Raw genomic sequence first — 15,585 nt, 5'->3', positions numbered from 1 at the left:
CACGATCATTTACGATCCCGAAAAACCATAGATAATAGATTTTGGCAATTGTGGCAGACGATCGGGCCAGATGCAATCTGCCAATGTAATTTCAGCATGAAGAGCGAAAATTGTATTTTACTTTTATAATATAATCTTAAGAATGTCATTATTAATTTCAATAATATGAATATGTTACCTAGGTGAGTGTTTGGGTGGGTATACAGTGTAAAACTGTCGTTTATGAGTACGGTAGGAATTTAAAACATAGATCTTTTGTACATGCCAAAGAAGAGAATTAGGTATATGAGTTTGAAAATGTCTATAGATACATAATATTATGTCTGATAATGGCGAACGGTGGATGTAGGCTGTGGAGATCCAAGATAAATAAGGCACACTTTGTCAGTATTACTTTTAAAATTCGATTAAATCAAACCATAATAGATGGAAAATATCTATAAAATATCTGAAATTTTGTATTAATAACATAGTTTTAGATATTTTATAGATTAAATATCTATTATGTTTTTATTTAGGAAGGGTTTAAGTTTAAATGAATTTTAAAAACTATGCAATACCATGACTCGTCGTTGAAACTAGAAAAATGTGTAACTCTTTTTTAATCGAAAATTGACTTTGAATGCCATGTAGTGGTCGTTGTTAATATCTACCCGTCTTGCAAATGATGTAATTCCAAAAAAATTGTAACATTGTTAAATCATGGGTGATTTAACTCCATAACCATATATTTGTATAGGAAACCATAATGTTTTTTGTCTCTCCTGCAGCGCTCGAAATGGAAAAGTTTACCAACCGGAGCGCTCAACAATTTTGTGAAGATATTTACATAGTTATCAAATTTGATGTGTATTTCATAAAAATAAGTGTGTTAGATTTTCTATTATATGGCCTATCTAGCTCAGACGGTCAAATTATTTTTTCCACGAGACGGAGCGATAATTTTACCGATCCCACGAACAGGAACGGCACTCGGGTCCATTTCGAGCCCTGCTCTCCTGTAGTGTTTTTGGAGTTTTCTAGTTTCAACGACGATGTGCAATTTTTGTTTTCTTGAGTTCAAGTATAACTGATAAAGTGTAATGTACACTATTTATCTGAATCTCCACTGCCTACCTCCACTCTTACCCACTGATGTGTGATAAGAAACAAAAAAAAGTATTCCATGTCTATCTTTTAAGTAATGTACAAATTTATTGTTATTACATGATAGTATTAAATAAGCAGATATTAAAAATACTTACAATTGTATCAATGCTTTTTATTAATTATTACTGTTTGGGCCAATTATGGTGGCCCTCATTGATTTCTTCCCTTCTACCTCAAATCCTCAGTATTGTCGCAAGACCAGGCACAACGCAGTCACGGGTTAGTAGTCGACCGATTATTAACACTCACAACCCAAACTATTTCTGATCCTCAAGTACCACGCACTGGATGACTCAACAAGTGCATACCACGAATGTATCCAGTGCAACCGTTGTGAAAACATAAAAGATCAGTACATGGCATCCTACCTATAACCGCGCCCCCCCCCCAGCATCACTATCCACCAGTTAATAGACTCCACTATGAAAAAGCGCAGCAAATTGCTACAGTCGATCTCGGTTATTACGATCATGGATATAGCGAGATCTCGGATGTAACGAGGAAACATACGTTGGCATTTTAGTTTATGATTTTCTCCATACATTTATTCACTTTTATAACAAGCTACTTCGGATATACCGAGCTAAAAATCATCAAATATTTTCTTAAAACTGTTAATGTGTCGATCGTTTAAAAACATTTCGACCCTAACCAATAGAATCCGACCGGGATCGAATTACGTTTACGACACTAGTTAAGTGTCTTAAGTACCTACCTAATTGGTGTTTTCGCCGACAATATTAAAAAAGTATCCACGCATATAGTTAAAATGCATGTAAAAAATCCAAGGTTTGTGAAATCAGTAGGTACCTACCAGCGATCATTACAATAAACAACTTCTTTTGTGGTTTATGAATGCCATGCTTGTTTCGGGGTAAAATTCTAATTGTTTATTTGTGTTTGAATTGCGACTTTTTGTGTTATGTGACCGCTCATTTAAAAATACCTATTCTCTGATATAACGAGTAACGCTTATAATGAGCAAGTTCGACTGTATGTTAATTCTTTTTATGTTGGTATATAGTGATACCACCCTCAAAACAAGCAGTCAGGCTGTTTTTGTAATTTTAAGGGTTGTATGACTGGGTCCGTAAATGAGTAGGCGTATTGTGCGGATGTTAGATGTTTATTAGCTCAGAAGATGATAACAGTTGGCATAATACGAGGGTGGGTCAATAATTCCTTAGAAAAAAGCATTAAAACAGTTTTTATTTTTGTATTTTTTTTTTATTTCTCAACATAATCTCCTTGGAGCTCAATACACTTGGTTAGACGTTTCTCAATTTTTTTTAAACCGTCAGAAAAATAAGTTTTCGGAAGGTCCTCAAAATAAGCATTTGTCCGATCGATGACTTCTTCATTTGAAAAAAAACGTTGTCCACTTAGCCATTTTTCTAAGTTTGGGAAAAGGAAAAAGTCACTGGGGGCTAAATCTGGCGAATACGGTGGGTGGTCGACCAATTCGAACTTCAATTCTTCAATTTTAGCCATTGATCGTAAACATGTGTGAACACGGGCATTGTCCTGATGAAAGAGGATTTTTTTCCTGTTTAAATGAGGCCGTTTTTCTTCAATTTTGTTTTTTAGCTGGTCCAATAAAGATGCATAATAATCCCCTGTTAATGTTTTTCCTTTTTCCAAATAGTCAACGAAAATAATTCCACGTGCATCCCAAAATACAGTAGCCATAACCTTACCAGCTGATTTTACGGTTTTCGCCTTCTTTGGACATGGTTCGCCTTTCGCAATCCACTGCTTTGACTGTTCTTTCGTCTCGGGAGTATAGTGGTGTATCCATGTTTCATCTACAGTCACAAAGCGACGAAAAAATTCATCCGGATTGCGTTGCATGAGCGACAACAGGGCTTTAGAGGCCACCACCCTATTGCGTTTATTGTCGACTGTGAGCAAACGCGGCACCCATCTTGCAGAAATTTTTTTCATGCCCAATTTGTCATGTAAAATAGAAATGACGCTACCTTTTGAGATCCCTGTAACCTCAATTATCTCACTCAACTTTAATCTTCGGTCACTTAACACCATATCGTGGATTTTATTGATCATTTCTGGTGTAGTCACCTCTACAGGACGTCCTGAGCGTGGTTCATCCTTTGTTGATCTACGACCACGTTTAAATTCATTTAACCAGTTATAAATAGTTGCAAGTGAAGGAGCAGATATGCCGTGAACTAAATCCAACTCATTTTTTATTTCCTTTGCTGTTAACCCTTTTATATTAAAATGTTTAATAACAGCTCTAAACTCAATTTTTTCCATTTTCCACAAGCAATTTTTTTTTTAAATGTACGAGAAACACACAACAACCCGACCAATCTGATTGAAACTTCGCAGTATACTGAATCGGTAGTGCCGCTGCATGAAAACAAACCGCTTACAGTACTAGTCGCGCCACCTGTCGGCTTTTCTAAGGACTTATTGACCCACCCTCGTAGGATTGTATTATATCCAGAGATGAAATGCTGGTACAAGGCCTACCGTGGTTGGGGCCACATTAAAGCAAAACGAATCTATAATAAACTTACAACAGTGTAACTAGAAGCACAAACTTATCAAAATTAAATATGAATGATTCTATACAAAACAATGGAGGGCTTCAGGCATCTGTATGGATGCTTAACACGCTCAATGCTGAGAACACGGCTCCCGTGTCCATACAAATTGCTCCTTATGTTGACACGGCTCCTGTGTTCTGCGGAGAATATATTTTTTACGCAAAAAAAATATCGCAGCATGGTTGAATTTGTTTATATTTCATCTCAGCACATTCATAGAACCACGGGAGCTGTGTTGAGAGCATGGTGTATAATTAAATTCGACTTCAATTTGACATTTTCACAAATCTCACATATTGCTTAGCTATAAATACCTGTCGAATTTATGTAGGCAGCTAAAAACAATACATTGATCATTATTTTTCACATGTATAATCACATAAAACACTGACAAATGAGTATGTGCATTACGTAAACAAAATTCAAACCAGAAGGCGAGCTGCCATTTTGTTTTTAGGGCTGCCAATCAGAAGAAAATAATGAACTTCACAATATAAAATTTATTCGAGTTGAAAATCGAACTGCATTCATAATTAATACAAAATGCATACAAGCCTCCTTCTATCTAGAATTATTTTTTGATGTTTCTTTATGTTTGTGGAGTATAAACATTCAAATTAGATAACAATATGACACATTTTGGTTTCATGTGAATTGTACATAAAACATTTCATCGTAGTACAGTTCGCCGTGAGCTTTCTTATCGGAAAGAGACGACCGTATTATTATGGTCTCCAATTTTATTAGATTCAATATGAACATTAATTCAATTTTAATAGTTGATTTTGGCAAAATTCATGAATTCAAGAATGAAAGCCTAACCTAACAAATAATCCAGTATATCGGCTATTTTCAAAATTTGTTTGCAGCTGGCTTCCTGTAAAGTGTAAACCGACAAGAACCGTGTTTTATTTAGACATGAATTTTATGTCAGTACTATACGACCCTAAGAGGTTGGACGGTCTATAATATATGAATACGTGTATTAATTAAGGCGCTAAGTACCAAAATTTTCAAAACTGATATTTTTATAGAAAACTGTTCTACGTACCAACGCCAATAACTTCAACTATAGTCTAAGTGCCTCAAGCAAGTCAAAAAAATACAGCAAAATAATTAAACCTGTCGACGTTGTAAGTCCGTTGGCGTGTTTCATTTATAATGGTGTAAGTAGCACTGTAGTGGTCAATGGCATTCAATATAAAATAGCTGACGATGGTGTGTTGACACTTTCGAGTTCTTAATACCTAAAATTATAGAAGCTGCCGTGATTGATTCACACTGTAAAACTACATTTTTCAAAAGGTCTGCTTCATGAAATTTTACTGCACTGACTCGGTATTTTGTAACTACAGGCAATACTACTTTTTGGTACTTAGAGCCTTATTTAATACACGTATTCATATGATTATATTTCACGGAGAAGTGTGATACGACGAACTGCATACGTACAAGTTTCCGGACACAACATTTTATACGCAGGGGTTCATAGGGTGTAAATAAATGCAGAAGAAATTTTATGGTCTTTTTCCATCCATGTCTTATTTTGAACGTATACCCTTGATGACTGCATAATACGAGTATGATGACGTTAAAACCTACAAAGAATATAGACAATAAATCAGTAATCAATGTTTTTAAATGACACATAATTATTGACATCTAGAGTACTTACATTGACAAAAGTCTGACGAGATAATTGAAAGAACTTTCCAGCGGAAACTGTCATTGGGATTTTAGTTCTTTCCATAAAAATCAACATGTATTTGCGGAACAAGACATCAGTTGACGTCCAGCGGCAGTGATAGATCGCATCAGATAAAAGGGAGCTCTACAACAGACATTACTATTTGAATAATTAGCTATCAGTCATACTTTTAATACCACATAATATTATTTCAACCAGGGAACACGGAAATAATGGGAAGTGTGGAGAAATATGGAATAAACTTTAAAATGTTATTATCCATAGTTCCATCTGTATAATAATGTACATTAAAGTTTGTCACGTAAACAAAACGCACTATCAATGTTGGTAATATATTTGGATACTCGGCGCCTTTTGTGTTTCTTGCGATTTATGGCCTTAGTAATTCAGTCCGGTTTCAAAACTTTGGTCCATGGTGACTAGCTGTTACATTATCTTATGATTTAATATACATAATTTTGAAAAACCTCTGAAAATTATTGTGTTGGAAAAAATCATGGTTGCCAGGAATTAAAATGCAATTGGTTAAAACCGATCATGTTCACTTCTAATGTCAATAATTATTATTGATCATTTTTTTTTTGACCATGTCCGAGCCTAATAAGATCATATGGGCCTCGCCTCTAAGGAGTGGAGGCTTGTATTAACAGATTTTGTACCAGAAATGGATGTCAGCCACTTGCTCAACCTATTAGGTCCATACTCTGACTCATATACAAATTGAAATACAATAAGTGTACTTGCCAGACCCAGGTTTCAAACCTGGGACCCACGAGGCTATAGGCCGACAATTAAGCCGCGCGGCCATCATTACCTATAAGTAATTTTTTAAACAAAAATTAGCCACTTATAAATGAATACGTGAATTAATTAAGAGCTAAGTACCAAAAAGTAGTTTTGCTTGTGGCTACAAAATAGTGATTTGTCAAATAAAATTTGTATGAAGCAGACATTTTGAAAAATGTGGTTTTACAGTATGAAGCAATCTCGGCAGCTTCTATAATTTTAAAACTTAAATTTATTTTGAATTTCCACAGTACATAGCTTTGAAATTGAAATTTCCGGTCACGGTGTAAGTACCACGCCAAGAATCTTATTTTAAGGTCTAAGTACTAACTCAGGGAGAGTGGGGGGAATTAAGTAAACACTGATGACATTTGCAATAGAGATGGGCAAAATATTATAAATTAAAAAATAAGGTTTTTCGATACTTTTGTTTTAATAATTCAAATATGTATTTATCTAGTCCTAATACAATCATTCTGCGTTTTATTTCGGCGATGTGCATTGACCCTAGAGACTATAGAGAAGTATCATAAATCAAGTATGTACAACTTTACTCAAATTTGTCCCGTAAAAATAAAATTTAATGAGGTGAGTGAGGTCTAGAATCTGGTTGGATAATTAACTTTTTCAAATCATATATCGAGTTGTACTCGACAATTTACAACACACGTTAAAAATGAATTTTCGATTATTTAACCGCCTTTTTCTTTACGTGGTATAAGATAACATTATTATTATAATAGCAATAAATAAGACAAACACGGCTTTGTCTAAGTGTGCAGTAAATAGGCCGGCCGTAATAAAATACTTGGTACATGTTATATGTGTTATGTGTGCGGTGATTCCCATTATCCTTTACCTGTAAACAATACCCAGTCTGTGTTCATATTATAAACATTTACTGGTGATAAAACTGATAAATTGTTAATAATTATTTTGAACTATGATTTGTATTAAGTATGTGAGTCAGTCAATATCACACTTTGAAATGTTTTAAATAGTCGTACACATCTTTTTATTTGATGCCGTACAACTTAGAGCCGTTTCAGACGGGACACCGGTGTCGCGCTCGTATATAATATAGGAGGCCTTTGTATTCGAATAAAGGAGCCCTTGTATTATGTTTATGAACGCCCTAGAACTAATGAATCAACGCATAATAAATTAGAACATAAAACTGGCCGCGGTAATAAAAACAAGTGTATCGGCGGCTTGACAATGTAGCGGCCAACGGAAAAGTGTAGGTACCAGCAATGCGTTGACTCATTAATTTTGGGGCGTTCATAAACATAATACAAAAGCCCCTTTATTCGAATACAAAGGCCTCCTATATTATATCGAGCGCGACACCGGTGTCCCGTCTAAAACGGGCCTTAGCAATCATGAAATAGTTATAAATTATGTTCTTAATTAATTATAAGATGTATATTTCCCATTTAATTCAATAAGGCATGATTAATTATTATTATTATATTCTGTAAATTAATGTAGGAGTAGGTACAATGTGTAAGGAGTGCAAATATAATATACTTAATATTTTGAATTTCAAACCAAGAAAAATGTATTATTTTGAAAAAAAGGTTGCTTTTTATCGATATTATAACATTTATAACGATACGCATTGAATATCACTAGCGCTTTCTTGACAAATTAGCGGATTGTGTGAAACAATTATAAAAATGTACTAATCTCAGAATTTCGAGGTTTGTTGGCGGGATTCACTTTACTATTAATTGTGGAGTACTCCTGGCCACTAGTTTTTAGTTTTTTTTTTTACATTTTGGACACGTCTTCTTTCATCTTTTTGGCGATGTTTTTTAACACAACTCGTGAGTGTCAACACACCGTTTTCAGCCATTTTATATGGAATGCTGTCGACCACTGCAGTGGTACTTACACCATTTCAAATAAAACACGCCAATGGACTTACATCTTTGCCAGATTTAAATATTTTATTGTATTTTTTTGACTTGCTTGAGGCACTTAGACCATAGTTAACGTTATTGGCGTTGGTACGTAGAACAGTTTTCTATAAAAATATCAGTTTTGAAAATTTTGGTACTTAGCGCCTTAATTAATAGATCTTAATTAATAATCAGTTGCCTAGCTTACGAGATACTAATAACTGCCTAGTTTGTATGTCATTATTACTGATTTCAACATGCAACAGAGTGATTTATATTATATTATGGCCGGTACATTAGAACGATGTATATAAGTAAATATCTAGTGTAAAAAAATGGAAGAGTAAGGCTTGGGCATGGAGATGTAGGTATGTAAAATAGAATGCTAAATATATAGAAGTCACACTATAGGATTATTTAGAAAGAGAGGCACATTTCACAGATTATATTAAATTTGTATAATATATTATTGAAAAAACAATTTAATGGTTACAAAGGCAAGTAATAAACATATAGGTAACACAGAAAATTTATTACCTTGATTTACCTCAATGATTATGTTATCGCCAAAGTAGCAGAAGATAGCTAATTCACTAAACATTCCGCTGGCAAAAACAACACTGTAGAAAAAATCTGTAGATCCAGTTGCTACCTGCATAAGAATGAAACGTATTAAACAAAATGAAGCCAGAATAATATGTTGCGTTGTAAGAGGGTGTATATTTATTTTTATTGTAGTGATTTGTGACATCACTACCGATAAATCCAAATTATTTTTGTAAACTTCATTAGGTGGTACCAAAAAATTGAAGAAAATAAAATTACCTCCTGAGTAACAATGTTTTGAAATAGCTCCCCAGTGAATTCAAAGCAATAAATTCAATGTCAGTAAGTACTTACCTATTATTATTAATAGGTACAGTAAAAGCGAAATAATAATGCGGTCGGTCGATAGGGTGCATGCGTATTGGGTGCCGTGATAAAATAAATGCCTGGCAGCCGATGACCGCGTATTCGTACGTATACGTACATATATTATACAATCGACAAACCGCTTCATTGTTTCGTTTTTACTGTACCTACTGCTTTATTTTAAAATTTTATGGTATCTCATGACATTTTCAAAATTTGGTATTGCAGATGTTACGACTATTAATTAGGTCATTGAATGAAATTTCATTTGATAAACACAATTACACTACTTAATATTTCATTACTGATTTATAGACGTTCCTACTTTTATGATTTTATTTTACAAAAATTTCATATTTTTTACAGTGATTTGAAAATATTTTATTTCTATATAGCCATAAACTTTACTATGCATATATTCTCTATGGTTTAAGCAAGCGCGAAAAGCCGAAAACAATTACCATAAATAAATTAGACGTCAAATTTGTGGGGCGATTATCAGCGTTTTGAAACAATATAAAATTGAATTTAAATTTTCTTGTTAATTCATAAAAGCAAATACACAATTATAATAATATTTATCAGTGCCTGGCGTGCTAATATAGACATTGTTTGTTAAAAATGGCACAAGCAACGGCGCCGGTAAACCCGTCCACATTGCTTCCTTTAGGTTAGTTGTATTTTATAGAACATTAAATCATATGATTATTACGTATTGATACTAATCGATTACGAGTGAGAGGCATAAACGCATGTGATTAGATTTATTAATTATCGTTTTGCCTATAATCAGACTTATTTAATCCATGTAAAATGAAATACTAGTGAAGAAAATACAAGCTCTGATTGACAGTCATGTCACTATTTCTGATTTATATGTTTATGTATAATCGTTGTAACATCGTCAATTGGATACTCTCAATATGTCACCGTTATCATTAGCCTTCGTAACACATTTACTATACGTAATGTGAAGTAGGATATCAAAACATTTGTTTTCTCTCTTAACAGAACTGGTAGACAAATGCATCGGATCCCGAATTCACATAATAATGAAGAATGAAAAAGAAATGGTTGGGACATTGCTGGGTTTCGATGATTTCGTAAATATGCTCCTCGAAGATGTGACGGAGTATGAATCAACCCCCGAGGGACGAAGAGTCACCAAGTTGGACCAGATTTTGCTGAATGGAAACAATATTACAATGGTAAATTAGTATTTTGTTGCTAATAAATCTCACTTCGGTCTAATGAAGGTGCTACGTTCCAAGGCATTGAACCAACACTTGTAATGCATTTAGTATAAAACAGTAATAAGGCTAGTTGTCATGTATGGCTCGGAAACCTGCAGGCTCATTTGAGCGGAGAGCGCTCTGTGCGATATCTTCGAACCCGTCGATAACACGCTCAGGAAGGAGACAAAGATACAATAAATAAACTGTATGTTTCGTACGGAGCCCGCACATCGTATACTCCATCAAATTGGGCAGCTTTAGATGGCTGTGCCATGTACACAGAATGGACAAGTCACCTACCATTGGCATGTAGCGGAAAAATACGACACTTGAAATTTGAGACATTTTTTTGATAATACTCATTTTAAATTGATTTGTCACAAAATCTTTTACTACGCTGACTAATTTAATCACATTTTTGAACCCCCCCCCCCACCAAAGTGTAAACCAACAAGAACCGTGTTTTATTTAGACATGAATTTTATCTCAGTACTATACGACACAAAGAAGTTGGACGGTCTTTAATATAACCATATATATATATATATATATCCGATACAACATTTCACAGTGAAGTGTGATACAAATTTCCGGACACGGTTCGTCACAAATCATTATACATAGGAATGTAGATAATTTTCGTATAACTTGTGATTTCGCTTATGCGATGATCGCATAGCAGGTAGGTGCATTTTGTTCAAGGCGTCAGTGTGATGATGGTATGCGATCATCACACAAGTAAAATCACTGTCATTAAATCTCAGCCCCTCGATATATTAGGTATTATTTTTTTTAAATGCAAAGATTAAAAGACTATTTTTTTCTAATTTTCAGCTCGTGCCAGGTGGGGACATGCCGGACACATGAAACATTCTTCCCAAACTTAATTATTGTAATTTTGTATTTAATAACTATTTTTTATCAAACATCGCTCTATAATTTTCAAACTGTAATTAAAAATATTTATTTATAAGCGGACAGTAATTTGTTTTATTGTTCCTACTAAATATTCAAACTTTTACGGTGATTTAAAATTACTGTACCTACCGAGGGTTTTTAAGAAATGAGTGCGAGGCAGGGTTGAGATATCAGTCTATCAGCATACCAATCAAAACGGCATCTTATTAGCCAGCTCTCACAGCTATAAATCAAACTTTCTAGGAACGTCGCTCCAGTGTTGCATATGAAGACCGCGCACAATCTACCTAGCGACAGTCGCATGTAACCTCTCAAAATCAATATACATTTGGATGCGGCAGCCGGCGAGCTGGTATAGAAATGACCAATTCGTAGGTGTGTATATGCGTTCTCTCGCAGCCCGAAACGAATGCGATTTGTTGTTAGCAGCACTAGATGGTTTTTCAAACTAAAAAGTCGCATTTGACCAATCTGCGTAGCTTTATTTGGCAACGTGTGTTTTGTGAATAACAATGACGTCACATCCACGTATTCGACACGTTGCAGACGAGACAAGTTTTGGTGTGCGAATCGGCTAAATATTGAATGAAACATCCAACGACGGATACCTACATTTTGAATATAATAGGGCATTTATTATAACGATTTGGTTTAATTTTTTTGTTGACGTTGGTACACCAAGGGTTTCTTCACCTATGTATCGCAACCTAAAATTAGATCGATCACTGCAATATAATTTTATATAATATATATTTTATTCTTTTCAACATTACAACAGCCCACAAGGCACAATAACATAAGCGTAGTGAAACAGTACTGTAGTTAGTAATAGATGTGAAACAATCGTAAACACCCAGACTTTGAGTAAATCATTTAAATATATTGTAACCTCACAGGGTCGAACCTGGAGCCCCCGGATTAAACGCCAGCGCCATACGCACTCGACTATAAGGGCATTCATTTGGTCACAGTACAGTTTCAACAATAACAAAAATTTTGAGATAAATCGCATAGGTAACATCAATGTGCAAACGTAATGACATTTGTAATGAATACTTTGTCGCTTCAATGATATTTACCAATCCAACTTGCAAAGCAGCGCCGCACATAATGATAGCTGCTGCAGCAAATTGGTAGAAGATTCCCCAAGTAAATACCTCTTCAATCTTCTGGACAAACCTGAAAATGTTAACTCACCTATCAACCCAAAAATTTTTTTTTGAAACTTAACTAAAATATTAAATAAATAAATTACCATGTTTGCTTCTAAGTGGACTGTATGGTTCTCGACGGAGAGGAGGTTGTATTCACACTTTACCTCTCTTCAAAATTGCACAAAGTAGGTACCAATGCAATATACCAGTGGTTCTATTCTATGCTTATCGACCGCTAAAGTGATAAAGTGAAAAATATTATCAAACTTAGGGTAGGTTTGTATCAAAATATTAGCACTTATTGTAACAATTACACGAAGCCGGTTTTTATTGTTGCAATAAGTGCTATATTTTAACAGCACCTATCTTGCTGCTGTTAAAATATCGCACTTATTGCAACAATAAAAACCGGCTTCGTGTAATTGTTACAATAAGTGCTAATATTTTGATACAAACCTACCCTAAGTTTGATACTATTTATCAATTTAGTGTTCGATAAGTATAGAATAGACCCACTGTAATAGTGTGTAAAAATCAGGAAATTTTGGTCACAAATATTGCAACAAGCCTGATTATATTTTATTTATATATTTTACCGATAATTAAATTAAAATTGATAGATTTTAAACATCTATTGTCACTAATCTACCAAATATGATTATTACTGCAATATATTAAAACAAAAACATCAAAGATATCAAAACATAAGCGTATTCATGGAAGAAATGACAGTTTCAGTACGATTTAACACTTATTTCATTTTGGAATTCATTTACGACCGTACTAAAAAATTAGTACATCTGGCATACATATGATGACGCTCTAAGACAGGCCTGGGCAAACTTTTCGATGAAGGGTCACATTAGGAATATAAAATGAACAGGGGGGCGGGCTGCAAATAAAATACTAATTTTAGACAAAAGGAATTCCAACAAAAAAAAAATGATTCTCTAATAGCCACCAATTTTTAATGTTCTGAACAAAACCAGAGATGATAAAATAATTAACAAGTTGACAAATTCTTCAATGCATTATAATATCGTCGCTCGGCATGCAATACCGTGTTAGTGACCATTTTACCAAAATGTATGTTTTGATGCCATTCGATTCAAAATATAAATCTTCACGTATGTGCACTCATAGAATGCTGGATATTTGTTTGAATTGACGTTTTAATAGGCATTTTGTAACACCGTGTATGTGATTTGCAAGGCAACTCCGCGAATGTGTCGCGCGTTTTTCCTTTAATACCGCGCTAGTGACCATTATCCAAAATATATGTTTTGACGCCATTCGATTCAAAATACAAATCTCCACGTATGTACATTCATAGAATGCTGGATATTTGTTTAGATTGACGTTTTAATAATAGGCATTTTGTAACACAGCCTATGTGATTTGCAAGGCAACACTGCGTGTCGCGTGTTTTTTCTTTCTCCTGTACAATTTTGTTTTTGTCGCTAACGCGCGATATTGCATGCCGAACGACGATATGTATATTCAATTTTTATTTTTAGAAAGGCATTAAAATGTAGAAAAAAGTAAACTTTATTCAGATATACGATTAAAGCTCACAGGCGTCACCGAAATACTTGGTGGGCTGTAGTTTGCCCAGGCCTGATCTAAGCAAACTCAGTTGCTAGTGTTACCAATACCCAATAAGCCAACCAAAGAATATTTATTGGTGACAACACTAAACAATCTTCGATCATTATGTTAAATTTAAAACGAGTTGCTAATTGTATTTACTAGGATATTATTTTTGGTTTGTATTATTTTCTGCTAAAATAATGAATAACGCAGTAGCGAAAGGTGCAGGTAGGCTGTTAATATCCGCCATAAATAGTGCACATTAAACTTTGTTAGTTATACGTATTTGTTTTCATTATAGTAAGAATACAATTTGCAGATAGTGCTGGTCAGTTTTTAAAAATCAATTAAACCCTGCCTAAACCAAACTATAATAGTTTTGGTATATTTTGGGCAATATGACAAAATTGTGCAAATTTTTTCATACATACTTATTTGTTTTCGTTGGATTAAGAATTTTTTTTTTTTTTTCGACCCTGTCCGATCCTGATAGGATCATATGGGCCTCCACAGAGTATTGACAGATTTTGTTTTTTTATGAGAAATGGATGTCAGCCACTTGCTCAACCTATTAGGTCCATACTCTGACACAAACAAATTGAAAAACAATATGTGTACTTGCCAGACCCAGGATTCGAACAAAGTTATGTATGGTTTAATTGCATAATTTTAGATATTTTATAGATAGACTAGTATTTTTTGACTATTATCTATTATTGCTTGGTTTTCGCTGGGTTTAATTGAATTTAAAAAACTAACCAACACCATCTGTAAATTGTAGTCTTATTTTAATGAAAACAAATACGCATGACTGACAAAGTTTAGTGTGCACCATTTATGGCGGATCTTAACAGCCTACCGCCACCCTTCGCCACTGGAATAACGTCAGCCACCAACGTACAGATGGCAGCGCCAAATCATCCCATTCTCTCACACATCTATACGGCGTAAATAACTTACTTCACAATAGTAGTATGGTGATTCATACATTTAACGAATTCCCTCTTCATATGTTCACTTCTCATATACCGTTTCTCATTATTATGTGGTTTTGATCCATACTCAAATTTACTCGCAACGTATTTCCGAAACCTTTTACCACTGTCAGACGCATTTTGATTTAAAACTAATCCATCGATTGTGGCAATGGCTTTGTCCATTTTATTATCTATCTCGTTGATATCATTATTCGAGTCGTCCATCTTGTCTGTATTCAAATCAAAACGGCTGTAAGATTTTGGTGATCTCTCGCCTATTCTTTGCAGTGACTCCTTCAAGATAACCAGTTGTGAACAGGCATGTGCCATAAAACCGCATATCATCGTGTTCATGGCGGTTTCAGCTATCCCTGTTGCTCCCAGAAGCAACATCGTGTAGATTAGAATCAGATGATTGCTGCAAATTTTTATATAGATACTGAATCATGATATTTTTATTTATTTAGGTCAACCAACAGGATCAATCACAGAGGATAAATATAAATATTATATAGAGAAAAATAATATGTGATGGTCCCAATAACAGGCGGATACAAAAAGTATAATAAATCAAATTAAATTAGTATTAATACTACCGACTGAAGTTACTTGACGGAATTTAAATTAAGTTTTGTAGTAATCCATTTGCGTCGTTTTTTGCGACCCGGGTTTCCGACGA

At 34.3% G+C, this 15,585-nt stretch overlaps 1 protein-coding gene across 1 annotated transcript; it reads left to right on the top strand.

Annotated features, from left to right (window-relative positions):
- Positions 1 to 9,458: 9,458 nt before the first annotated feature.
- Positions 9,459 to 11,247, top strand: LOC147074794 (U6 snRNA-associated Sm-like protein LSm5). Its single transcript, XM_085942670.1, has 3 exons — positions 9,459 to 9,702; positions 10,044 to 10,240; positions 11,102 to 11,247. Exons 1-3 carry the CDS (start codon positions 9,654 to 9,656, stop codon positions 11,132 to 11,134), a joined length of 279 nt encoding a protein of 92 aa, XP_085798796.1. The 5' UTR covers positions 9,459 to 9,653; the 3' UTR covers positions 11,135 to 11,247.
- The last annotated feature ends 4,338 nt before the right edge of the window (positions 11,248 to 15,585 follow it).

This window comes from Rhyacophila brunnea, unplaced genomic scaffold (assembly GCF_057557595.1).
Source record: "Rhyacophila brunnea isolate RB1 unplaced genomic scaffold, BYU_Rbru_1.0 scaffold_15, whole genome shotgun sequence".
Lineage (NCBI taxonomy): Eukaryota > Metazoa > Arthropoda > Insecta > Trichoptera > Rhyacophilidae > Rhyacophila > Rhyacophila brunnea.
This window is presented reverse-complemented; position numbering and strand designations above follow the sequence as displayed.